The sequence below is a fragment of the Trichosurus vulpecula genome, unplaced genomic scaffold (genome assembly GCF_011100635.1).
Source record: "Trichosurus vulpecula isolate mTriVul1 unplaced genomic scaffold, mTriVul1.pri scaffold_40_arrow_ctg1, whole genome shotgun sequence".
NCBI classification, from domain to species: domain Eukaryota; kingdom Metazoa; phylum Chordata; class Mammalia; order Diprotodontia; family Phalangeridae; genus Trichosurus; species Trichosurus vulpecula.
The window spans coordinates 56,740-82,643 of NW_023494524.1; the positions used below are offsets into that span (position 1 = coordinate 56,740).

Genomic DNA, 25,904 nt, shown 5'->3' on the forward strand with positions numbered 1-25,904 from the left:
TCCTCAATTGATGAATGTTGAGAGAGACTGAATCAGTAGTTTTCAGGGGAAGAAATCCAAAATATTAAGAGCCACATGAAAAAAAATGCTCTAAATACTTTGTTGTTATTGTTCAATCATGTCTGATGCTTCATGATTGCATCTGAGGTTTTCTTGATGAAGATAATGAAGTGACTTGCCATATCCTTCTCCAGATCATTTAATAGATAATGAAACATTTAATCATATTAAGTGACTTACCTAGGGTCACACAGTTATTGTGTGAGACTAAATTGGAACACAGGAGTCTTCAAGGCCAACATTCTATCGAATGTACCACCTAGCCTCCCGCAAAAGAATTAGGTAAAAAAAAATCAAGAAGTTAAGTAAAAGTTCAAATTAAAGAAATCTTTGACAAAGCTAAGAGGGCTAGGTGGTTGAAGATTAAAAGAAGAAAGCCTGTGGTAATGGAGTTTCCTTAAAAAGATTAAATAAATATTATCATAAGAACAAAGTACTATTTTAAAAGAAGAAAATGATTTTTTTTCAAAAAAACCCTAATTCAAGAGAAAAAAATTCTACATTTGCAAATGAAGGAAACTATAAACCTAACTCTTATAACTATCTTAGGGGGAAAAATCTTATAATCTCTTGTTTACAGGAAGCACAGCTGAAAAGGTGAACACCTACACAATATAACAGAGAGAGTAGGGACAGCTCGGTGGCAGTGGGTAAGAGTCCTCAAGTCAAGAGGACTTAGGTTCCAATCTGACCTCAGACACTTGACACTCGCTAGCTCTGTGACCCTGAGAAAGTCACTTAAACCCCAATTGCCTCATTTAAAAAGTGCATTAGTGTCCCAAAAATTAGACAATATAACAAAATTTTTTATTAGTTTAATAAAAAAAATTAGTTGCAATCAGGTTATCAAGGTTTATTGGTTCCCATTAGCAAAAATGCTTAGATTGGAATTGTCAAATTTTTTTTCTACTGTTGAAAGACTTGTGTGTGAATAAAGTACAAACTTTCCTTCCACAGAAGGAAAAAAACTAGGAACTATTCAGTAAACAATCAGTGCTTAAGAAGAGTTGTGATAATTTTACATCTTGACAGCTATAATAGAGTAACAGTATTATATAGCTATTCATACTTGTGTATGAGTATGTGTGGATGTATATGTGTACACACACGTTGGTTGTCCTTTATTCTTGAAGAGGACCAAAATGATGACATTCTCTCTCTCTCTCTCTCTCTCTCTCTCTCTCTCTCTCTCTCTCTCTCTCTCTCTCTCTCTCTCAACATATATGTATGTGTGTGTGTGTGTGTGTGTGTGTGTGTGCATACATATATATTCTACAGATGTGGGCAATGTTTATGTTTTATTTGCTTTGTTGTACTTTTTGTCTTAAGGGAGGTTTTTTATTTTAGTAGTTTTTTTAATATAGTGGAATAACAAGATAATAGTGATATGTGGGATAATGATAATAATATTAAAGTAGGAAATAAATAAAAGAATGTCTTATAAAAACAAAAACAGGAAATTTAGAAGGGGACAGAAAAGCAGAGTAGTTTGTAATAAACAAAGGACAGTTTGTAATAGTGTTTTATGGTGTTGTACACAAATTATTTTTTTCTATTTAACATGCTTGTATTTATAAAATTCATAATCAAATGTAATTTGATTTAAAATTCACAAGGAAAAGGTGTTTTTCAACTCATGTGTATGTAAGAGTTAGGATTTAAGTAACTATATTATATACACTACACCTTCAGCCCATTTTTCATAAGAAAAGAAAATATATACATTGAATCAACCAGAAGTGTAACATGTCAACATCTTTGTTCAACCTATCAATCAAAATCATTTTAATTTGTTGTGAGAAGTCTTCAGATTAACCAAAGGATTTAATCACAAAAAAAATATAATTTGAAGGAAATCTGGCTTTTAGGAGGACGTTCTATGATTAGGTTTCTCATTAATTACATAATAGAAGTGCTTCAAGCTTACCTTTAGAATCCTGAGGAAATATGTACTTTTCACCTGTTTTAGAAATATATTTTCCATTTGACAGTGTAAATTTCTAAGATTTTATGAAATATATTCTAGTTATTTCTAATCTTATTGAATTTTTACACATTTTAAAAATGAAGAGTGTGTGTGTGTGCGTGCATGTGCTTTGAGGGAGGCCAAAGTAATGTGTAGAAATATAGTCCCTATTTTTAAAATTATATTCCTTCTAGGTAGAATAAAGTTTTTTCAGATTCTTTTTGTTAAGTATTATTTATTCAAACAAGGGAATAAAACAAGAAACAAGTTATTTTAGGAGGAATTTTTTTGGTATATTGGAAAAAATAATACAACATTTTGAATGTTGGAAAGATAACCTTAAGTAGTTTTTTTAAAGTGTAAACGGTTATGTTTTTTTATGAAGATAAGTGTTTGTAGAAGAGCAAATTGAAAAACAACAATAACATTTCTGTCTTAAAATTGGAGGTATTTTTAGGTGGTTGAAATCTATTTTTAGTATGTTTTGGAGGGGTCAAGTTCCCATATTTTTTCTTTGTAAATAGAATTTATTTGGAAATTTGTGGACAACAATAATTTAATAATTTTTTTAAGATTTGTAAATGTCTTGAAGTTTTAACATAATTCTTGTGTGTCTGTGTTTAATTCAAAGATTACAGTGATTCATGGGAAAGGTTTTTTTAAATGAGGTGTAAGATTTTTTAAGTTCTTTGAACAAAGGGGGGAATATATGGTTTTCATATTTTAAGATATTTAATGATAAATTAAAATTTTTCATTTTTATTGTTATAAAATAAAAGGCATTCTTTCAAAGGATTTAGCTTGCTTTTAATTGTGCTGTTTCTGTAAATACAGTGTTTCTTCATGAATAAAAATGGGGTTAATAGCCAATTGTGGATACAGGACTACCAGATTGGGTGGGATTTTTTTATGGGGTGGGGTTTAGAAGAGTTGTTAAAATGTGTATTTTCTGGATGTTTGAAGATAATAGAGAAAAGCTGGAAAGGGTGTAAAATGACATATAGTTATATTCAGTAAAACTTTAGGGTAATCTATTTTCTTTTTGGTGGCAGTAAGGAGAGTATATAAGTGCTAAACTTAGCTATGCATAGCTTCTTGGAAGTAAAAAGCACTTTTGTGGAAGGTGATTTGGCGGTGGGTGAGTCCGTGAGAAGTGGATCAAGCAGTACAACTCGTGTGAAGCGGCCTATGAATGCTTTTATGCTATGGTCGCGGAGTCAGCGGCGCAAGGTGGCTCTGGAGAATCCCAAAATGCACAACTCGGAAATCAGTAAGCATTTAGGGTTTGCTTGGAAGTTGCTGTCAGACAACGAGAAGCAACCGTTCATTGATGAGGCCAAACGGTTGCGTGCTAAACACAGAGAAGAATACCCGGATTACAAATACCAGCCCCGTCGGAAGAAATTTCACAGAAATTACTGGACAAACGTGAGAGTTTCATCCATACAAGAACAGGAAGACTTAACAGAAACCTGTGAAAATACTACGTTGGTTCCAGAAAGCTCCAGTTTCAACTACGCACAGCACTACTTCGCCAAAACCCCAGACATGTGTCTGGACAACTGGATTAATACAAACCTGCCTGAACAAGAAAACTCAGAAATTTTGCCATTGCAGTGTAGCTGTTTTCAGAGTTCCTGAACTCGGGTAAATAACATTAACTCATATGTGAAACTCGAATGTAATGAGAATTTCTGAGTTCTGGAAAACCCAACAACTTTCGGAGGTGGATATTGCATTTTGAATTTTTAAAATTTTAAAATGTATACCTTCCATATGATTTTGTGTGGACTTGGAACCAAACTTACCACCTTTAATTTAGCAATATTTTAGTAAATGACTCCTACTTTTTACTATGCCTAAATGTGTACCTTTTATTTCTTTAAAATTCAAATTATGGCAATAAATAATTTAAACAACAAATATACTTTTAAACTCTGTATTTGTCACATCATCTGTAATTTAGCTACAAAAGCATTTAGTGTACTAGACTTAGGACCAAGGGAGCTCTTCAAATACTAATTCAAAGTAATAATATGAATTACATGAATTAATGAAGCATTTAAAATTAACAAGCCCACATACAAAATTTGTGAGATATGGAATTACTGCCCTTAAACTAATCATACTGCCCTTAAACCCTGAAATAATCACTGCCTTCCACTACTATTTTACAAGAAAAAAAATCTAAATTTCAGTAAAAGAGAAATACGATAATCTCAAATGGGTAAGAATAACATTAAAAACAATATTTTCAAAGAATTTTAATTAACATGAAAAACCTATTTTTAACATCTTAAAAACCAAATTAATCTTTATTTTTATTTATTTCTTATCTTTTTATACATCCTAAAATTTCTCAGCTACTACAAAACAAAATCTTGTATTACTAAGATTTTTAAATTCAAAAAAATTAAATGCACTTTTTCATATAAACCACAATACTTTGCAAATAAATACAAACTTAATACACCTAAACTTATCCTAATCAAAAGCAAAATTAAAAATTATTCAGAAAAACCAGAGATTTTGTTTGTTTTCGTTTTTTATTCCACTGAAATGTTTTCCTCTAATATTGAAATATCTTACATCATTTAATTGAACTTGTATCAAGACTTAAATCTCCTTTTTCTCAGGTATAAATAGGAACAAATAGTCTCTACAATCTTCCCGACTCTACTTAAACTTATTTGAAGCTCAAGCTCCAGATGACAGCAACACTAAGCACAATGTTTGACATATACTAGGTGCTGAATAAATACATATTGCCTCAATATTAACTTATCCACAGTCACACAACTAATAGTGTTGAAAAAAATTTTAAAGTACTACATATACCAGTTGCATAGCTTTCAACCATTATTTGTTATCCAATACCTTCATATTGAAGAGGTTTTAGGGGTGCTAGCTTGCTTTCACAGATATTGTCTTTGGGCTCTTTGGAATCCAAGCCCCACCACCCTATCACTGTACCCTCAAAAAAATGACACCCAAAATCTTTTGTAGAAAGGGATAAGGGTCTCGGCTTCTGAAACTGCTTCCTTCTGCAAAAGCTGTCCTTGCCTCACAAGGTCCAGGGGAAGAAGATAGATGGACAGAGCATGGGTTACTTTCAAAGCCATGGTGTTAGGTTTTTTTTGGGTCTAGGTCCCATCACCCCATCAATATCACCCTTAGCCAACAATATCAAAAACACAATAGTTATTCTAATCCCTCATGCAAAATCTAAATACATAATCATCAATCTCAATCATCAGCCCACAATGCTCTGAAATAAAAGTTTATTTTACATTCTAGCCCACTTTTACCCAGCAAATATATGATATCAGAGGTTTTTTGTTGTTGCTTTTAAGACCCAAAGTCAACAAAACCAACTAACTATTGGTAATCTATATCTGGTATCACACACATTATTCAAAAATTACCTGTTTCTGAAATAAAATAAAAGATCACTTTCCTTTACCCGGATTTGGTCAATATAGTCACAATTGTCCAATTCTGTTTTATTATTCTAAAGAACACTTGCATTACTATATAAATTGCATTATAGTTTTCTTAATTCATTACATCCCTTCATAAAATTGTTACAATCTTAATGTTCATTGAATATTTGAAGTACTGCCATTCATTCAACTGGCACAGTTTAAAAAATTTCTGAGTCTTTGCTATAGCAAAAACTCAAGAAACAGCTGAAAGCAGAAAGACCATAATTTAAATCCAGTCTTAAACATTTATGAGATGTGTGACCCTAGGAAATTCACTTACCTTCTATTTGCCTCAGTTTCTCAACTATAAAATGGGGATAATAATGGCACATACTTCCAAAAGTAATTGCAAGGATCATGAAATAACATTTATAAAAAATGGTTAACACATTAACTGGCACTTTTGTTATTCAGTTGTCTTCTTCTTGACATTTATGGGATTTTCTTGGCAAAGATGTTGAGGTGATTTGCCATTTCTTTTTCCAAATGATTTTGCAGATGAAGAAACTGAGGTCAACATAGTACTCTACTTACTAAACTACCTATGTGACCCCTGACGCAGATTAACTACTATGTAAATGCTTATGGTACATTGACAGGAACAAAATTTACTCTTCCCCCTAACAAATACTAATTTTCCCTAAAATGTTGCTAATATTTGGATTTGTGAATGAAATCTAATGGTGAAACAAACATGTAAAACATAACATTCAAAATTTTCATATACAGGGTTTTTGGTTTTATTATTTTTCTCAATTTTTAACATTTCCATCTCTAAATTAATGGGAAACATCTACATTTAATATAATAAACATGAGTTTAAATCTATAAATATGTTCTAGTAATTACTGAGTAGCATATATCTTCATTGTCCTTAACAGTTCTTTCTTGAAATATGTTTTATTGTGTCATTATTGATTTTGAAATTCTGTGACAGAATTCAGCTTCTGATGAGATAAAGGGCAGTAGAACCTTGAAAGATGGATTGTGTGACTTTCAGGCTCCTACTCCTACCAAAGGAGAAATTCCCAAGGTCATTTATCTCTCCCTATTACACATTTTAAAAAGATTAAAAAAAATAAAAAGAGGCACCTATCAACTGAATGACATCAAAAAGGAAAAGTTATTTGAAACACAACTGTAGTTATATATTTACACCTAGGAATTATATAATTTTAATATCTACCCTTCTAACCACCACCCTATTATACACATTATCAACTGATGTAGGAGGGTTGTCAATGAAGTTGTGTTATTTTGTCTATTCATTATCTAGAATTGTAATAAAACAGAATTTCAATACCTATCTAAAATATAGCTGTTAATGATGCCCATAGTTCATCTGGAAGTGTAATGTTTTCTTGGCCAAGATGTGAAGGACCTGACTTAAGCAAATCTACTTTTCATTTTTTCTTGATTCCTGTGGAAATGATAAAAAAAAAAAAAGCAGACTAAACCAAGAATTCTTCTCAAATATATTCTATATCATAGGGATAGTGAACAAGTGATGGTTTTCTATCTTTGCCCACTTTGAAAAGGAATGATGATATGACAAACAGTATTTTGGTTTCTTGGAGGTTTGTGGCACTAAAAGAATGAGTAATGGCAAGAGAAAGAATTCACCTGTTAAAGACTAAAAAGGATGAGGTAAAGGGACTTTGTACAATATTAGGAGAAAGAAAAAGTCCCAATAAAACTACTTTGGATGAATTGATTATATACTAGTTTACTAAATATAGGTAAAAAAAATTCATATAGAAATTGTGAGAAAACAGTTAAGATATACAAATATGCTTGTTGTGTCCTAGTATCGTAGACTAATTTAATTCTTCTTTGTCCCTTTGTAAAATTACAGCCCATCACAGAAATGAAGTACCTTCAGGTTCACTCAGCTTTTGGATTGGAATAAGGAATTCTTGGAGCCCAAATATTTTTACTGAAACAAACTGGCATCCCAAAAGTTGTTTAATAGATTTAGTGTTGTACTTAAAAATTTCTTGATTACTGAAATATGCTATAATACAAAGAGAAACATAGTTATTACAGTGAACAAAGGGAAAAGCTTATTTAGCTCTGCTTACAACCAATCATGTAGTTAGTGTTAAAAGCAAAGCTTGGGATTAACCAGATGGGGAATTTTACTTTTTGGCAAAGAAATAGCAGAATGGAGAAATAGTCAGGAGGATACTATGTAGGCTGTGTGCATGGTCAGTAAAACCTTTCTTAAACACAAACATCTACCTTTAAGAGTTTGAGATTACAACACATGCCACTTTTACACACACAAAAAAATTACTTCAAAAGTATCACAGATACACTTACTTTCCCTAGGTATAATATTCTTTCTCTTTGAGTGACTGGTAGGGGGAAAGAAGTTATGTTTACATTTTAACTGAGTTTAAAACATGCCTTTGGCTCAAAATCTAGTTGGGATGGCATTTTAGGGATTCAATAATCATGAATTGTTACACTTACTGGAAATCATGGCATCGGTTAAATTTCTATTTGATGTTTTAGTAATGAACTTGGACACCAGGTATTGAGGACATACACTGAACATAGAAAAATCATGCCTAAGCTCATTTTAATTTCAGCTATTGTAAAAGAGAGAGGGAGTAGGAATAGGATCATCTTTTCTTCTCTCATGAGTTGGGTTTATGGTGTATTGGCAATCTACAAATGCAGCTGATGAGAGAGCGGCAATCAATATTTATTAAGTGCCTTCTATTAGCCAGTTACTGTGCTAGACAATGAGGATTTTTAAAGGGAAAAGACAGTACCCTGGTCTCAAATAGTTCTCAGTTTAATGAGAGAAAAAACACGCAAACAAATACTCTATTTACAAAATAATTCTACATGGGATAAATAGGTGAAAGAAGTAAAAGTTCTAAGTTCTGTCGTTTAGATTTTTCGAAGAGGAGGGAGGAATTTTTGGAGGAACCCAAGACGGAAGTGGAATTACGAAAGACAGTGAGTACCATTTCCGGCGAATCGTCTGAGAAGAACCGGCGGAAGATGGCGCCTTCTACAATTTACTTCTCTAGACTTTGAAGAGGAGGTTTAGAATAGTGGTAGTTAGGGTTTTTATTTTTGAGAAGATTGGATATTCGGAAGCTTTATTGGAATTTGGGGTGCAGTCATTATATGTGGTAAGGAATATTATTAAACTACCAAAGAAAGGGAGAAGACGTGTAAAATGGCGGCCCCTATGCCGTTTCAAGGCTCCGTGTAAGGTCTTTATTTTTGAGGGTAGTGAAAATAAATGGAACTTAAAGAAAGCTATAATATGACATAATTTGAAACAAAAGATTTTCACGTCATTTTTTTCACTCAGTTCTCATGGCCTCAGCGCCTGTCCTAGTGCAGCCAGAGACCCTTTCATCTCTAATCCTGCAACCACGCTGGAAACGTGTAGTGGGTTGGTCTGGCCCTATACCCCGACCTCGACATGGTCATCGAGCTGTATCTGTTAAAGAGCTTATCGTAGTTTTCGGTGGTGGGAACGAAGGCATCGTTGATGAACTACATGTATATAACACGGGTACGTAAAAACTTTTACCCTAAAAACGTTTCTCCCGATCTTTCACAACTATATTACAGTTCACGTATAAACCAAAATATGAAAACAATTCTCAAATTGTTTTTAGTATCAATAACCTCTTACACATCAAACGAACCTTTTGTTAATTGAAATTAAGACCCCGCGGACCACCAGGAAATTAAGAAAAAACCTAATTTTAGCCATACCACATACTTCATTTTTCCCCCACTTTTAACCCCCCAGTGTGTTTTAAAATAAAATTTAGAAACTTATTTCTACTTTTAGGAAAAAATAATCAGATTTTGCACTAAATCTTAAGTAAAAAACTCTGCATTTACTCAAGAAAGTATTTTCCACCTCCATTACATGTAATCTATGTACTTATTAAATGCGTATTTTAGAAACTGTTATCCTATCAAGAGAAAAACACCTATCATGCAAATATTTCCTTATACTTCGACAAAAAACTTTTCTTATGCAATAAAATAAATGTGATTCGTAATTTTTATGATTAATATTTAACATCATCAACATAATACTCCTTTTGCCCATCCAAAGCACAACCTTTAAAAAATTCCTTTTTTTAACAAAAATCAGCAATTCAACAAAACTAAAACATGAATGAAATCTACTGAGATAAACCTAATAATCAAAATCACTTGCCTGTGTAAATTTAAAATGAAAAAAGAACATTCTTATACAAATTTGAACTTAACAGGAAACAATAAAAATCAATCTGAAAACAAAAAACTAAACAGAATTCTGAAGCCCATAAATTGATACTAAGTGGTCCATAAATATTACTTGTTTATATTATGACTTCAAAATGAATTCTTAACAAACTACCATATGAGGCAATAAATTTTAATAAAGATAAAAATACAAATAAGTTTGCAAAGTAAATAAGCCTCAGTCCAAATCAAATTAGATAGTAAAGAAATTTTTTAGACTATTATGTATTTCAAACCACCGTCATTGATAACAATAGGATCACATCTCCCAACAAGTACTTATTGAATCCCTGCTATGTGCTAGACAATATTTACACACTTAGGAAACAAATAGAAGTGAAACAAATAATATATACTATATAGTAACAACCTTATGTATCCACACATGTTCTGAAAGCAAACAGTAACACCCAGGAGATTATAAAAAACTTGAACTATTTAAGCATGATTTTCCAGAATTGTTGGATTCTTCATGGAAAGCTAAAGATTGAGTTCATTTCAGGTATGAGCAACTATGTGTGCAAAAGGGATAAGATTCTTATAATTAAGCCTAAATTTGTAATATGACTCTTGAAACACCTTATATAAAAATTTAATATCAGGTATTTATTGTTCCTTTTTTTCCTCCAAATAATCCTTTCCCTTTTCAGAATTAAAATGAAATGGAAAATACATACAATTTTTTAATTTTAGAAATATATTAAAATATCTACAATCAAATACATTGTTTTACCATTCTTAGGAATCTGAAAGCAAGTATACAACCTAGATTTTATGCGAAATAAAAAGAATTACTGCTATATTTTTCCTGTCTTTCAAATTACAAGTGATATATAGTGATATTCATTGCTTACTTATCCATCTTTATTCCACCTAGCTGTGGGCAGCAGTTCCTAAAACTGTGTAAGACAAGACAGAAAAGAAACTGCTCTGATTTTTCCAAATTTCATATCTGAAGTGGAAAAAATTCTGTCTACATTTCTTATAAACAAATACAGGAATCTTAGATTTGGTAGAAACCTGGCCAGTTTATATACATTGAACTTGTAATTTTGAACTAAGGTTCATGTATCTCCTAATGCTATGAAATCCATTATACTAAATGAACTCTTATGACCTGGAACATAAGTAACTTTTCATTGAGAAAAAGTTTTGGTCACATTATAAAGCAGGGTACTGAGAAACCTTTTGGGTTTCTCTACAGTTATTACTTTGTATCTTGTTTCCTCTTTTGTAGTACTTAAAAACCTGTGAGGACTGGTCAGCCACTTGAGGCAGGCCATTTTACTTTCAGAAAGCTCTAATATCAGAGAAGTTTTTAAGATAAGGAATTTTAAACTGACGAAAGATTCTGCTTCTATAATGTGACCAAAACTTCTTTTTCTCAATGAAAACAGTCTGATAACATCAATTTGCAAATAAAAACCTGAATCATAGACAGTTTTTGTAGTCTGACTTCTTAAGGCCAGTCACCCTTATGTTTGGCTACTGAACACAATTCTGCATATTATTATTAGTAGGGTGTCCAGAAATGAACAAAATATTGTATACACAGCTGTGTCCTAAATAAGGCAGTATGCAGAGAACCTATCATATATTCATTCGTGGAAGCAGTCCCAAATTACATTGGTTTTATTGCCTGCCACCTCATACTACTGACTCACTAAGATTAAAAAAAATTTTAATGAAAAAATGTAGATTCCAAGTAATCAATACTATATTATCACAAAGTCTACATTTCTCTGTCTTTTGTACTAAAATAAGATACTTTACAGTAGATCACCAAAATTATTAAGGGTGGCACAGTACACACTGAATCTGGAGTCAGGAAGTGCAGATCCAGCCATAGATACTTAGTTAGCTGAGTGACTGGGCCAATCTCTTGATATCAGTTTCCTCATCTATGAAATAAAGATTTAAGAAAAAGAGATGGCAAACCACTCCAGTATCTTTGCCAAAAAAAACCCAAATGGGGTTACAACTAAACAGACATAGCTGAAAAACAATAAAAAATAAAGTAAAAAGCAAGGTAAGAAATAAGCAATTAGGCCTTCCTTCTGCATTCCTCCCTCTTCCCATGATGAATAGTCCTATTTCTTTTTAGTCCTCTTTTTTTTCCTCCACAGAGCTTTTAAAAAGACAACTTTTTCAAGTCCTTTAATTTTTTGGTGGTTTCATTTTGAGCTTTAGTATTTCCTGTTACTTGTCATTGCCACCATAGTTTGCTTATGCCTTTTAAATAAAATGCATCCACGTTAGATTTTTTTTGGACACTTTTGCCTGTGTACAAAATTTTTTTAAATATTTGAAGTTTCTTAGCATTTCTGACCTGTCTCTTCCACTGCATAGAATTATACATTTGAAAATTGGAAAGGGGCTTCATTTTTTTTCAAATATTTTGAAATTTGTTTGTCTTTACCATGTTGCTGTCTTTTTATGACTTATTCTCTAGTTCTGTTTTTCTGTTCTTCCCGGCTTTTATTCACACCCTTTTTTGCTTCTGACAATGCAGTTCCTTCACATTATTCAGTTCCAGTTTTTCTCATCCTTTACTGATTCAAAAACAGTTGTAACTATTTTTGTACATTATTATTGTTTGTTTTCTATGCGCCTAATCACTCTTTCCTTCCCTCCTATTTCCCTGTTAAGCAGAATCCTGAGTGTTTTTCCGTCCTTTGATCAGTTCAGAAGAGTGAAATTAAATGCCAACCATTCCCACCAAACTCATTCTCATTTTATAAATGTTTACTTAAACACCTGATTATATGAAATAATCATACCCATGTACTAATCCCAACCTCCAGGATTTCTTTTTCTATGTATTTCCATTCTTTCCTTAAGCTTAAGAACACTAGAATGTGAATGTGGACTCAAGATAAAGTAAGTTCATTTGAGTCTTGGATTCTTACTATATGTTCCTAGGCAAGTCTATTAACTTTTGTTTGTCTGAATTTTATAGATGAGCAATAATAATAGCACCTACCTCTGAGGGTTATAAGGATCAGATGGAAATGGTAATCAAAAAGTGCTTTTCAGCCTGATACATAGTAAGTGCAGAAATGTTAGCTATGATAATGATAATGAAGACATAACAGGCTTTAAACTCTAGACTCCCTTCAAAATGTGATTCTGAAGGGATACATCTTTACAATATTAAAATATAAATAGTACATTAGTCTTTTATCTTTGTTCATTCATGATTACCTTTTTGTGTTTCTCTTCTTTGTTTTAACTTCAGTGTTTCTCCACAGCTTTGATCTTTTCATCAGGAAAGGTCCTTTTTTACCTGTAGCATTATATTCAGTTTTGCTGGGTAAGTTATTTCTGGCTGTAAGTCTATGTCCTCTACCTTCTAGAATATCATATTCCAAATTTTGCAGTCCTCTAAAATGGTAGCATCTAAATTTTGTATGATCCGGACTATGACGCCTTAGTACTTGTATTCTTTATTTCAGGCTGCTGTATTTTTTTCTTTCATTGACCTGAAAGTTGTGGATTTTGGCCCTGGTATTCTTAGGACACTTCATTTGGGAATTTCCTTCATGAGAGGATTATGGATTCTTTCTTTCCATTTTGCCCTCCAGTTCTAAGAGGTCTAGCAGTTTTCTTAAGATTTCTGAAAATGCAATGTCTAGGTCTTGGTATTCAGTTGATCAGTGATAAACAGATTTTTTTTCATCCTTGCTGTATTTTCTGTGTCAATTACATGTTCTTCCCCTTCCCTGTAGCTTTCTTATGTGAGAACCCTGCTTCATATTTTGGAGAAAATTGAAGTCTTTTGCCATTTAGTATTGACTCTTCTGTGTTCTTCATGTCCTATAACTCAGGTGCTATTTGTCACTTTCTCCTTCAACCCTGTCTCATGTGATGAAATGGTCTTACTCCTTATCTTTACCCTAACCTCTGTACCTGCAAAAGTGATTCAATTCCATCCTCACCCTCATCACCTCTCACATGCACTATTACTATATATTGCCTTTTAGTGGGTTGGCCTGCCTGAAGTCTCTCCATACTCAATTCATTCAGGGGCCAAAGGGAACCAAATTTGGATTCAGTTATGTCACACACAGCCTAATTTAGTAAACTCCACAAAATAGTGTGCTTGGCATTTAAAGCCTTTTATAACTTAGTCTTCTCCTGTCTTTAGTCTTCTTATGCTCCCACTCCTACCACCCACATTTTCTGCCATGTAATAGTGTCTTGCTTGACAATTACTCAAATAAGATACTTTATCTGTTCTCTCGTATTTGGAATATTAACACTCTTCATTCTGACCCGGTGTTACTTCCACCCTAAAATCCTACCTTCTACAGAAAGTCTTTCCTAATTCCCCTTAATTCCAGTACCGTCATCAGTTATTTTCTATTTTTCCTATGTATAACTTGTTTGCTATACATTTGTTTGTATGTTGTCTATTCCATTCGATTGTGAACTCCTCAAGGGCAGGAATTGTCTTTTACTTTCTTTAAATCCCTTGTGCTTAGACACAGTGCCTGATTTGAGTAGGTGCTTAATAAATGCTTATTGGCTGACAAAAATCTGGCTTTGGGACTTTACAAGTATAGACTGTACCTAGATTACCAGCTGGATAGTTCTATTGGTTCAGAGTGGCAGAATTGTAGGCTCCCCTTTTGTCAGTTTCCTGCCCTCATTAGACTTCTGTAGGTTGAGCTAGGTGCTATCACTGACATACAATTCTGCTTTTAGGGTTTGAGCCACACTGCATCTTAACTTCCTTTTTTGGTACACCCCCCATGGCAGCAACCCTTCCTGGTCCCCCATGACCTGGTCCAGGTCATGGACAACGAAGCTGCTAGTTTTTCCTGTCCCTCTAGAGGTGACTTGTTACGGTAAGAACCTTCATATCCTTTACCTTGGTCTTGAAGTGCTTCCCACGTCATGTGTTCCTGCTGTCTTCCTAAGCTATACCAACAATTCACTATGATTTTTCTCTGCCTTTACCCATAAGGATTCGGTCTGGTGTATGCTCTAAATATGTTCAGAGCAGTTTTGAGTAATCTGGGAACTGGGCCGTATTGTTTCCAACCATGGCCAACATCAGTAAATTTCTTCCAAATCCAAAGTTCTGTTTGCCACTTTAAAAGTTCTGCCTCTAGTTCTAGGTATGCTCTCAGGAACCAAAGTGAACTAATTAAACTTCTCATACTTCAAATACTTGAAGATAGTGATCATGTTCTCCCTGATACTTATCTTCTAAATTCATACTTATTGACAACAACTTTATGATATGGTACCTGTTTGTCTTCCTTGTACTGTCTGACTTAAAGCAAATATAAAAGTCCAGGTTTGGTCTAACCCAGTCAGAATTCAGAGAGATTGTTCACCTTTTGAAATGCAGCTAACATTAACTTTCTTGGAACTTTCTGAAATATGTTTCCCAGAATTTAGGGTGCTCAACTCCTATGACAAATTTCAGAATGAAATAGTCACTTTTTTCTCAAAGTTTACATTATTTTCAATTCAAACTGTTATTACTTTCTCCATCTTTTTAAGGATGATGTTTTTAAATAAATAGGAAGAAGAGAAAAAGCTGCAATATAAAATTAAAATCTACTCTGGCCCCTGTAAGTAGTTATCATGTGTTTGTACTACGGTTACAATCTTTTTTTTCTGTATTGTTTCTATTATTATTGACATCACTTTTTTTATGTAACATAGATTTCTCCCAGTTTACCTTTCCCATCTGCAGAGCCATCCATTTAACAATATTTTTTAAAGGAAAAAAAGACAGAAAAATCAGTTAAATTGAGCAATCCGTTGGCAAAGACCAAAAATAATCCTGAACCATTTAACATAATCTTATATGTAAGATGAAACCTCAGCATCGTTTTGTTTTGCATTTCTCTTAATAGTAATTTTGAATACTCTTTCATTTGTTAATAGTTAATATTTTTGAGAATTGTTCATGTTTTTCGACTGCTTACTTATGGAATGTCTTTTGGTCCTGTTTGTGTGTTTGTGTATATAAATGTGGAGAAACTAGATGATGCAATGTATTAGAAGGACAGATCTGGTCACATAAAGATTCATCTTCCTGAGTTCAAATCCAATCTCAGATACTTACTAGCTATGGGAGCCTGGGCAAATCATTTACTCCTATATGCCTCCATTTCCTCATGTATAAAATGAGATGGAGAAGGACTTGGCAAACCACCCCAGAATATTTGTCACCAAATAGGGTCACAGAGTCAGACTCAACTGAAATAACTAACAACAAATGTAAATATATACCTCTCATACACCCATACACACACTTGTTGTTTATATTGCTTGTGTAACAAACTTTTATCTGAGATGTTTCATAATTTAAAAACTTCCATTCATCCACTTTTCTTATCCAGTTCTGTGGTTCATTAATTGTAATCTGCTAAATTCTGTATAAGTTCTGTTTCTGATTGTATCTGCAGTCAGGACCTGGATTCAGATTCTAACTCTGACACTTCCACTACTGTCTCCCATAGGGGATGTGGAAGTCAAGACTTTAGTACAGATGAATCAGCAGAGGAGATGAGAATAGTCAGAAAAGATAGGAAAACCTAGAGGGGAAAATATTTAGAAGAAAAAGGTGGGTACCAATATTTGGTAAGTTGAAAAGTATAGAGATGAAAAAAAGGTGGGCAATTAAAAAAAGATCATTCATAAAAGACACTTTGCAGAGATAGAAGCCATAGTCAAGAAAGAAGTGAAATGAAAGTTGAAAGGACAGTGAAGGGGATTTTTTTGATGATGAGAAGATTAAGATAGAAAAAATGTAATGTGTGCCAGAGAAGCTTGGAGGGAAGGGGATCTCATGAATTTCTTGGTAAGGAGAGACATCATATCATTGTTAGAAACCTGGGAAGGAAGAGTTTGGAAGATACCAAGTAATTTTGAGATGAATAGAATTAGATAAGACAGCTTACATTATAGCTTGAATTTTCTCAATAAAGTGAATGGGGAGGTGCTCAAATGAGAGAATAAAGGCAAAGTGGAAGGCTTGAGGGAAGGAAAAGGTTTTGAGTAGCTTCTGTGGAGTGTGAGATTTAAGGAATAAATTAGGAAGGAATAAAAAGACTAGCTTGCTGCCTTAAGGTAGTGTGTACAGTCAACATAGGTTGTCAGCCTTAGTTGTATCATTACCTGCGAATAGGATTGAAGGAAGCATATGGTAAGAGTGATCCCTGACTGAAGTTTGACCAGAAGAGTAGCAAAAGGATAATGGAAGCAAAAAATGTTATAGTAGATGGCAGTATAAAGTTTAAATGATTAACTGCTATGTTGAAGTTAGGGTGGGGAACAAAAAGAGGGAAGTAAAGTTTCTGGTTTTTTTTAAGACTATATAACCTCAGAAAGGACAAAGGTAGAATATATGTACATTTTAGTTGAGGGTAAAGAACAAACAGAATTTAGGAGTGAAGCAATAGAGAGGTAATTGAGAAATCATTCCTGTAGGATACATAATATAATAATTAAAACTATTATTTATATCAAGTAATTCAGACTGTAGAAGCAGGTAATATTCTGTGAAGGAAAAAAGGGTATAAGAAGTGGTGGAAAGAACCCAAAATCCTGTATGTACATGCCTACTAATTAAATATGGGGAGCAAACATCAAGACAGCTCTCACCTCAAATTTATAGATTGGTTTTTTGGACTGTTTAAACAAGATTATGGAGGTGGAATTGTTATAGTGCTTTGATAAGAAAAGCCACAGTACTCACAATAGGAAGACTGGCCTCCTGGCTGTTCATGAAAAAGGCTCATCTCTCAGCTGTGAACATTTTCCCCTATTCCTGGAATGTTCTTTCTCTTCTTGATTTCCCTGGCTACTTTCGAGTCCCAACTGAAATCCCATATTCTAGCAGAAGCAAAAGCCTTCCCTTACCCCTCAATTCTAATGCCTTCGCTGTTATTTCCTGTTTATTCTGTGTGTAGTTTGTTTTATTAACATCTTTCTTCATGTTGTCTTATTCTGTTAGATTGTAAGCCTCTTGAGAGCAGGGATTTTGCCTCTTTTTTGTATTCTTGTATCTTAGGATAGTGTCTGGCCCATAAGAGGGGCTTAATAAATGTTTATTGCTTGATTTAATTCAGATTTTACTACTCCCAGTAGCTTTTAACCATTGTTGAATTGTTTTTTAGCAACTAATCAATGGTTTATCCCTGCTGTTCGAGGAGACATTCCTCCAGGCTGTGCAGCCTATGGCTTTGTGTGTGATGGAACTCGCATTCTGGTCTTTGGTGGGATGGTGGAGTATGGAAAGTATAGCAGTGATCTGTATGAATTGCAGGTAATGTTCATTTTATAAGACGACATCTTTTTCATATCTAGTGTATATTAGGCATTGTTTTTATCTTACAGAAAAGCAGGTGGTAACCTGTCTCCTCCTAAGACTAATAACTTTAATTTACCTGTCAGAATTTTTATGCTAACTTCTTGATGATTGAAAGATATTAGAATGATAAGAATTAGATTTTAGTATACGCCAACCAAGTTGTTTTGATTTGGTAGAAAGGAAGAAAAGAATATCTTGTGTACTTTGATTAGGAATTTGGTTTACCCTGTGAGATCACTATCTCTTAACCTGAATTAATGTAAAGTACCCATACATGTGACCTTTATTGCTTTGGCATATACTTTAAAAAGTTTAATTGTTATTTTTTATTATTTTGATAACAGGCAAGCAGGTGGGAATGGAAGAAGCTCAAAGCGAAAACACCTAAGAATGGGCCCCCTCCTTGTCCCCGGCTTGGACACAGCTTCTCTCTTGTGGGAAATAAGTGTTACCTCTTTGGGGGTCTGGCCAATGACAGTGAAGATCCCAAAAATAACATTCCAAGGTCAGGTGCCATTACTCAGTATAGAATAGTTCTGGGATTCCCATAGGTCTTCTCAAATCATGTGAACTCTTAAATAACAGTATCTTAGTGTGACCTTTTGGGAACAGCTAAATTGATTATGTGATTATGGGGTGTAATTTGTAGTTAAGACTCTTATTGTTCTAAATTCTGTGATGGAATTTGTACCTTAAGCTTGAGTATATGGGTACATACTTATTTCATATTCTAGTGAAATAGTGGAGTTAGCTTTCTTTGTATTCAACTTTAGCTTCTGAGTTGCAGAGATTTTCTAGGATAAGTACTTTCTAATCTATGGGTAGGGTTGAATAGATTTTTTATGTGCAGTAGCAAAGAACTTACTGGCTTATTAACCTGAGACAAGCCTCATTTTGTTTTTTCAACCCTACCCTTTAGAGTCTTGCTTCAAAAGGTTTTACTTTGTCCTTAGTGATTTATGGAACATCTAGAATTCAGATCCATTTCTTAACGTCAATCAAGTCATAGTTAGAACTAGACAGAGTCTTTTCTTTTTCTCTCTTTCTCAACCGTTCTTCTTTTTTTCCTCCCCCTTTTAGGTACCTGAATGATCTCTACATCCTGGAGTTACGTCCAGGTTCAGGTGTGGTGGGTTGGGACATTCCTGTTACCTATGGGGTCTTGCCCCCACCCCGGGAGTCTCACACAGCCATAGTTTATACAGAAAAGGACAAGAAGAAATCCAAGCTGGTGATTTATGGAGGAATGAGTGGTTGCAGGCTGGGTGATCTCTGGACCCTAGATGTTGGTAAGGTGCTTGAGAATTGGAATAATATGTAAGTTGACTACAGTCCCTTAAGTATTTTATATAAAGGCTGACACTTAACACTGGAAGTGTGTTATTTATCTCAATTGTGATTTTCAAGTAGTTCTTTTGTTTTGTGATGGGGGAAGGCAGGGCAGTTGGGGTTAAGTGATTTGCCCAAGGTCACACAGCTACCAAGTGTGTCAGGTGTCTGAGGACAGATTTCAGCTCAGGTCCTTATGACTCCAGGGCCAGTGCTCTACTCACTGTGCCACCTAGCTGCCCCTCAAATGGTTCTTGACAAGGTAGGGTGCTATGAGGGCAGCTAGGTGGTACCATGGTGCAGAGACCTGGGCTTGGAATCAGAAAGACTCATCTTCCTAAGTTCAAATCTGACCTCAGACAGTTACTAGCTGTGTGACTCTGGGCAAATCATGTAACAATTTGCCTCAGTTTCCCCATCTGTAAAAAATGAGGTGGAGAAGGAAATGGCCAACCATTCCAGCATCTTTGCCAAGAAAACCCCAAATGGAGTCATGGTGAGTCAGACATGACTGAAAATGACTTAACAACAAGGAATACTTAAAGAATGTAAAGGGTTCTTTAAAAAAAAAAAAGATTCTTCCCTAGTACAAATTGCCATTTGCTTTTCAACCAAATAAATTACCTCAGGGTCAAAAACAGGACTCCAGTCCAGGTTTCATAACGACTTTTTTTTCCTCTGGTATGATGACTTTCAGGTAGTATATTATCAAAGTAAATGTAGTCTCTTCAGAATTATTTTTGCCATTAGTTTTTGGCTGTTTGGGCTAAAATTGAGTGGAGAATGATACTTAGATTTTTATTTGTTCATTTATTAGAGTCATTTGGCTAATTATTAGAAAACATGATCTTTAAAGGCCTTCATAGATAAGTGTCTCTTACAGCTACAGAATTGAACAAGAATTCTTAGATACATAATCCTGCTGAAAGGACTTTATTCAGTGATATGTTGAGAGATGACATCAAGTATAGGAAATAAGTTTTTGGAAAGTGCTCGCCATTGCTTTGGAAGATAACCTATGTTAATTAAAAAGTAGATTTTTCTAAATGCTACTCTTCACAGATGACAAAAAGTTCATCAGTCCCAGTGCACTGGAGGTGTTGTTTATCTCAATTGTGATTTTCAAATAGTTCTTTTTATTTTGGAGGGTGGGAAGGCAGGGCAGTTGGGGTTAATTATTAACCTCGTAAATATTAACCACCACCATCTAGATGTACATATTACAAATTTTCTTCGTAATATAGAAGTAACTAGATGATGTAGGGACTACACTGGTCAGGAAGTTAATATCTTCTTTAGATATTGGGCAAGTCACGTCAGTTTGTTCCTCTATAAAAAAGGGACAGTAATAGCACCTACCTCCTAATAATCAAGTGAAATAACTTAGAAAATTCTTTCCAAACTTTAAAGCACAAATGGCTAGCTATTTTAAAAAATCATTATTCATATTCTTATCATAGAATATTTTGTATCACCAAAATTTAATGATGCCGTCTGCATAGCACATAAGTTTGATAAATATAAGTTGAATTTAATTATATTGTAATTTCAGAAAAATCAAAATCAAATATAATCCTGAAGTATTATTGAACATATTTAAGTTTGAAAAGAAGAAGGTTGTGTAATCATAGCCCTAAAATGGGATTTAACACATAGGAAAGCTAAAAGTGGTACAAACATATTAAACATTCCTAATTTGCTGACATTTTATAAAATTACACTATCATAATTTTCTTCCTACCTGTATAACTAGTGTTTCTTAGTTTCTTTTTGTTTATGTTTTTATTGGTACTTTGTTTCCTAAATCTCCATAGTAACCCATTTTACTCAAATTGTTTCTTTCTAACTGCTTGCAGTATTTTCTCTGATCTGGGAGCTCTTGAATTTGGTGACAGTATTCCTGGGAGTTTTCTTTTGGGGATCTTTTTCAGGAGGCAGTTGGTGGATTCTTTCAATTTCTGTTTTCCCCTCTGGCTCTAGAATATCAGGGCAGTTCTCCTTGATGATTTCTTGAAAGATGATATCTAGGCTTTTTTTTTTGATCATGCCTTTCAAGTAGTCCAATAATTTTTCAGTTATCTCTCTGGATCTATTTTCCAGGTCAGTGGTTTTTCCAGTGAGATATTTCACATTGTCTTCCACTTTTTCATTCCTTTGGTTCTGTTTTATAATATCTTGATTTCTCCTGAAGTCATTAGCTTCCACTTGCTCCAATCTAATTTTTAAGGTAGTATTTTCTTCAGTGGTCTTTTGGACCTCCTTTTTCATTTGGCTGATTCTGCCTTTCAGGGCATTCTTCTCCTCATTGGCTTTGTGGAGCTCTTTTGCCACTTGAGTTAGTCTATTTTTTAAGGTGTTATTTTCTTCAGTATTTTTTGGGTCTCCTTTAGCAAGTCATTGACTTGTTTTTCATGGTTTTGTTGCATCACTCTCATTTCTCTTCCCAATTTTTCTTCTTCTTTCACTTCCTTTTCCAGATCCTTTTTGAGTTCTTCCATGGCCTGAGACCAGTTCATGTTTTTCATGGAGGCTTTTGATGTAGGCTCTTTGCCTTTGTTGACTTCTTCTGGCTGTATATTTTGGTCTTCTTTGTCAGCAAAGAAAGATTCCAAAGTCTGAGTCTGAATATGAGTTTGTTTTCGCTGCCTGGCTGTGTTCCCAGCCAACTTACTTAACCCTTGAGTTTTTTGTCAGGGTGTGACTGCTTGTAGAGTAGAGAATACTTTGTTCCAACCTTGAGGGACTGCTCTGTTGTTTTCAGAGCCATTTCTACACAGCAGGCTCTGCCACAGCAGCGTTCCCCCTCCCCCGAGAACTATCAACCCAGATTGGACTCAGTTCTAAGCACTTGTATCTGCCCCTTAATTCCTCCCACCAGGTGGGCCTGGGGCTGGAAACAACTGCAGCTGTAGCTCTGGAAGCAGCCTTAGAGCTGCATCACCTCTACTGCCCTCGGGGTGGTGGCCTAACTGTGAACTCCTTCCACTCTGTCCCAGCAACTTTTCCCACTAACCTTTTCTGTTGTCTGGCATTTGTGGGTTGAGAAGTCTTGGTAACTGCCACAGCTTACTGATTCAGGGCACTAGGGCCTGTTCTGCCCAGCTCCTGGTCTAGTTGGTCTGGGTGCAGCCCACGCTGGGCTCTACTCTGCTCCCAGCTTTGTGTGATAGACCTTAGCCAGTGACCATCTAGGCTGTCCTGGGTTGGAGCCCTGCTTTCCTCTGCTATTTCGAGGATTCTGCAGTTCTAGAATTTGTTCAAAGCCATTTTTTTATGGGTGTTTGGAGGGTCCTGGGGAAGAGCCCTAGGCAAGTCCCTACTTTGCTGTCTTGGCTCCGCGCCCCCCCCCCCCCAAAAGCCAGGGGCTCTTAACAGCTGCCCAGAGTGTCCACACCAGCACTCTTCCAGGAAGTGAGACCCCCAAGGGAAAATGCCAGCCTCTGGATTTATATATTCTGTTTGGGGTCAAAGGTCGTCCGAGCAGGTGCTCAAACCTAGGCAAACAAGGCTTTCCCTTGAGGCAAGGAGGTCATCAGAGACTCCTGATCAAATCAAGGAAGCAAAGGCCAGACTTTTCCAGGGCACTTGATTAAATAAGTGCTAAAAGAGAAAACTGTAAAAGACAGTCCCACCTTAATTACTGATACAGAGGACTAGAACCTCTGGTATGGGAATAGCTAAGCCATTTTCACTGCTGCTTACCCATCTTTGGTGTCCACCTTCACATGACTCTTATATGTGGTTCCAAGAAAGACGTAGAGACTGGTTGAATATATAAGATGCCAAGATCATCCACTGCATCCCAGGCAGTCGACTTCAGCGAGTAAGAGAGAGTAAAGCCTCATGATTTTATGCAACTCTGCCTCACTTAAATCCATTTCACACACAAGTCATCACTTTATGATGTCGTTGGTCCCCTTTGAAAATGGACAAACAACAGAAAACCAGAAACAACAAAAAGGAACATCCTGAGTAGAAGGTGCTGAAGATTTTTACTTTTCTGATATTTTTGCAGAGACTCTGATGTGGAATAAACCCAACCTCAGTGGAGTGGCTCCTCTTCCTCGAAGTCTTCACTCTGCTACTACCATAGGAAACAAGTCAGTGCTTGTTCCCACTTAATCTGTTTTTCCTTGTTGTTGTCTTTTCCTGCCTGTCAACTCATTTTAGTCTAAATTTACTCAAAAATTACCTCAGTGTTTTCATACTAAGAAACTTGGTTGTCAAAGCACAGTACAGAAAAAAAAATTAAACCTAGAGAGAAGAGCTTGGCATTGAGATGTTCGTTGAAAACTCACAAATAAGAGGATTCAGGACAGTTCTGAATACCTTAATGATAATCCATAAAGAGAAAGAAGGATAATGTATAATTATCTTCATGTTAGTAAAGACAGAGGAATCATCATCATTGGAGGTAAAATGTCTTCAAGGGAGAAATTATTAGACATTCTTTTAAGAATGAACCATGTGAGAATTTTTTGGTTTACTTAAATAATAAAATCTAACATTTCTGTAGCTACTTTTTACAAAGTACTTTGTGTATATTGTCAGCAAGTACTCATTAAGCATCTTCAGTGTTTTAGGCACTATGCTAGATTCTGGTAATAAATTTCCTCTCCTTTTCATAAATTTCACATTTCACAAATTAAGTAACTGAGGCAAAAAGGGGTAAAGTAATTTGTTCAGGGTCATACTCAGTAAGTATTTGGAGTGGGATTAGAATTAGAATTTAACTCTTCTTGGCTCAAAATCCGGCACTCCTATCTACACAAAAAGCCTCATCTCAGGAATTACATTGCTTCATAGATTGATTCTTTGTCCATCTTCTATTCTTTTGCCCCCAGAATGTATGTGTTTGGTGGCTGGGTACCTCTTGTCGTGGATGATATCAAAGTAGCCACACATGAGAAGGAGTGGAAGTGTACTAATACACTGGCATGTCTTAACCTAGGTAAGAGCTCATGACCACATCATTTAAAAGGCAACAGGGCTTTACGATTATAATAACTGTACCCATAAAAAAGATAATTTGTGTGGATGAGGATGATGGTGATATGGCAGTAACAAAAAACAAGACTTAATTCTTATGTGCCCTTAGTTCACTTTCCCCTTATATCTTTTACCATGTAGGTTGGATGGAGCAAACCTTCCAAAAACACAAAGTCCTGATGTCTGTTCTTTTGCCAGAAAAGCCATCTTTCTTGCCCATTTCTTTTCCCTAATAATTTTTTAAATTTGTTTAAAACCCATTTTGAGCTATTGATTATGTTTTGCTTTCTACTTTCTTCCCTCCTCCAGATACTATGACATGGGAGACTATCCTAATGGATATGTTGGAGGACAATATTCCCCGTGCGCGGGCTGGTCATTGTGCTGTTGCCGTTAATACCCGACTCTACATATGGAGTGGAAGGGATGGCTACCGAAAAGCCTGGAATAACCAGGTTTGCTGTAAAGACCTCTGGTACTTGGAAACAGGTAAACCAAACTGCTTAAGAGGGTCAGAGCTACATTAACTGTGTCTCGGACCATGTGTCTTCTGCATCTTGCTATTTTTTTTTCTCCCTCACAGAAAAGCCCCCAGCTCCATCCCGAGTACATTTGGTTCGAGCAAACACTAATTCCCTAGAGGTGAGCTGGGGATCAGTGCCAACAGCTGACAGCTACCTCCTGCAACTTCAGAAATATGATATTCCTCCTGCAGCAGCTGCCACCTCACCAATGGCCAATCCAGTTCCTTCTGTGCCTGTTAATCCTCCCAAAAGTCCTGCCCCAGCTACCACAGCCGCTACAGTACAGCCTCTTACACAAGTGGGCATCACACTTCTCCCTCAAAGTTCTGTGTCTCCCCCAACCACCACCCCTATCCAGGTCTTGCCAACAATGCCTGGAAGTTCTATTCCTGTACCCACCATGACTAGGACTCAAGGTAAGTCAGTTGCCTAGATTTGTTCAATCTCTGAAGAAAAGAGTTTGGTTCAGGGGTTGTGTTAGGCAAGTCAGTGTTCAGCAAGTCTTGATTTAAGTATCTAAGTCATAAGGTATTTACTTTGTGTTAGTGGGTGAGAAAGAGACAGAGAGATGAATTACAACCAAACTATATTCAGTAGCCACAGTGCATCTTTTTTTGGCCTGAGAAATGGGAACAAATACAGATTGAGGAAGAAGAACCCCAAGAAAATGATGGAAAAAGAACTTTCCATTGTGATAGGGAAAGCAAGATATGCAAATCAATGTTTCAAGGAAAAATAAGTTTAAAATTAGTATCATTTCACATAAAATGATTAATACTTTGGATTGGTAGCCAATGAATAGAGTAGCTTTGACAGCATTCAAGTAATTTGCTCTAAATAATATCTACAAGGACGTCACTGTCAGGAGTTAAATTCCTTTGTTTCCCTGCAAAGTATGTGTTTATGTTTATTAAGTTGTTTTTAATTGAATGAATGAATGAAGA

General features: G+C 35.1%; 2 protein-coding genes across 2 annotated transcripts in view; both read left to right on the forward strand.

The window, feature by feature from the left end:
- Positions 1 to 3,109: 3,109 nt before the first annotated feature.
- On the forward strand, positions 3,110 to 3,667 carry LOC118833335 (sex-determining region Y protein-like). Its single transcript, XM_036740698.1, has one exon. The coding sequence runs from the start codon at positions 3,110 to 3,112 to the stop codon at positions 3,665 to 3,667; it is 558 nt and encodes a 185-aa protein (XP_036596593.1).
- Positions 3,668 to 8,865: 5,198 nt separating this feature from the next.
- Positions 8,866 to 25,904, forward strand: part of LOC118833340 (host cell factor 1-like) — a 37,132-nt gene continuing 20,093 nt past the window's right edge. Inside the window, exons 1-8 of the mRNA XM_036740702.1 lie at positions 8,866 to 9,052; positions 17,925 to 18,073; positions 18,463 to 18,623; positions 19,199 to 19,407; positions 23,463 to 23,547; positions 24,292 to 24,398; positions 24,746 to 24,925; positions 25,020 to 25,376. Of these exons, the coding sequence (XP_036596597.1) occupies positions 18,029 to 18,073; positions 18,463 to 18,623; positions 19,199 to 19,407; positions 23,463 to 23,547; positions 24,292 to 24,398; positions 24,746 to 24,925; positions 25,020 to 25,376 (1,144 nt within the window). The 5' untranslated portion in view covers positions 8,866 to 9,052; positions 17,925 to 18,028. The remainder of the gene's footprint in view (positions 9,053 to 17,924; positions 18,074 to 18,462; positions 18,624 to 19,198; positions 19,408 to 23,462; positions 23,548 to 24,291; positions 24,399 to 24,745; positions 24,926 to 25,019; positions 25,377 to 25,904) is intronic.

Excerpts from the sequence above, each read along its gene's own strand:
- LOC118833335 (XM_036740698.1), top strand. The coding sequence starts at position 3,110 with ATGCATAGCTTCTTGGAAGTAAAAAGCACTTTTGTGGAAGGTGATTTG.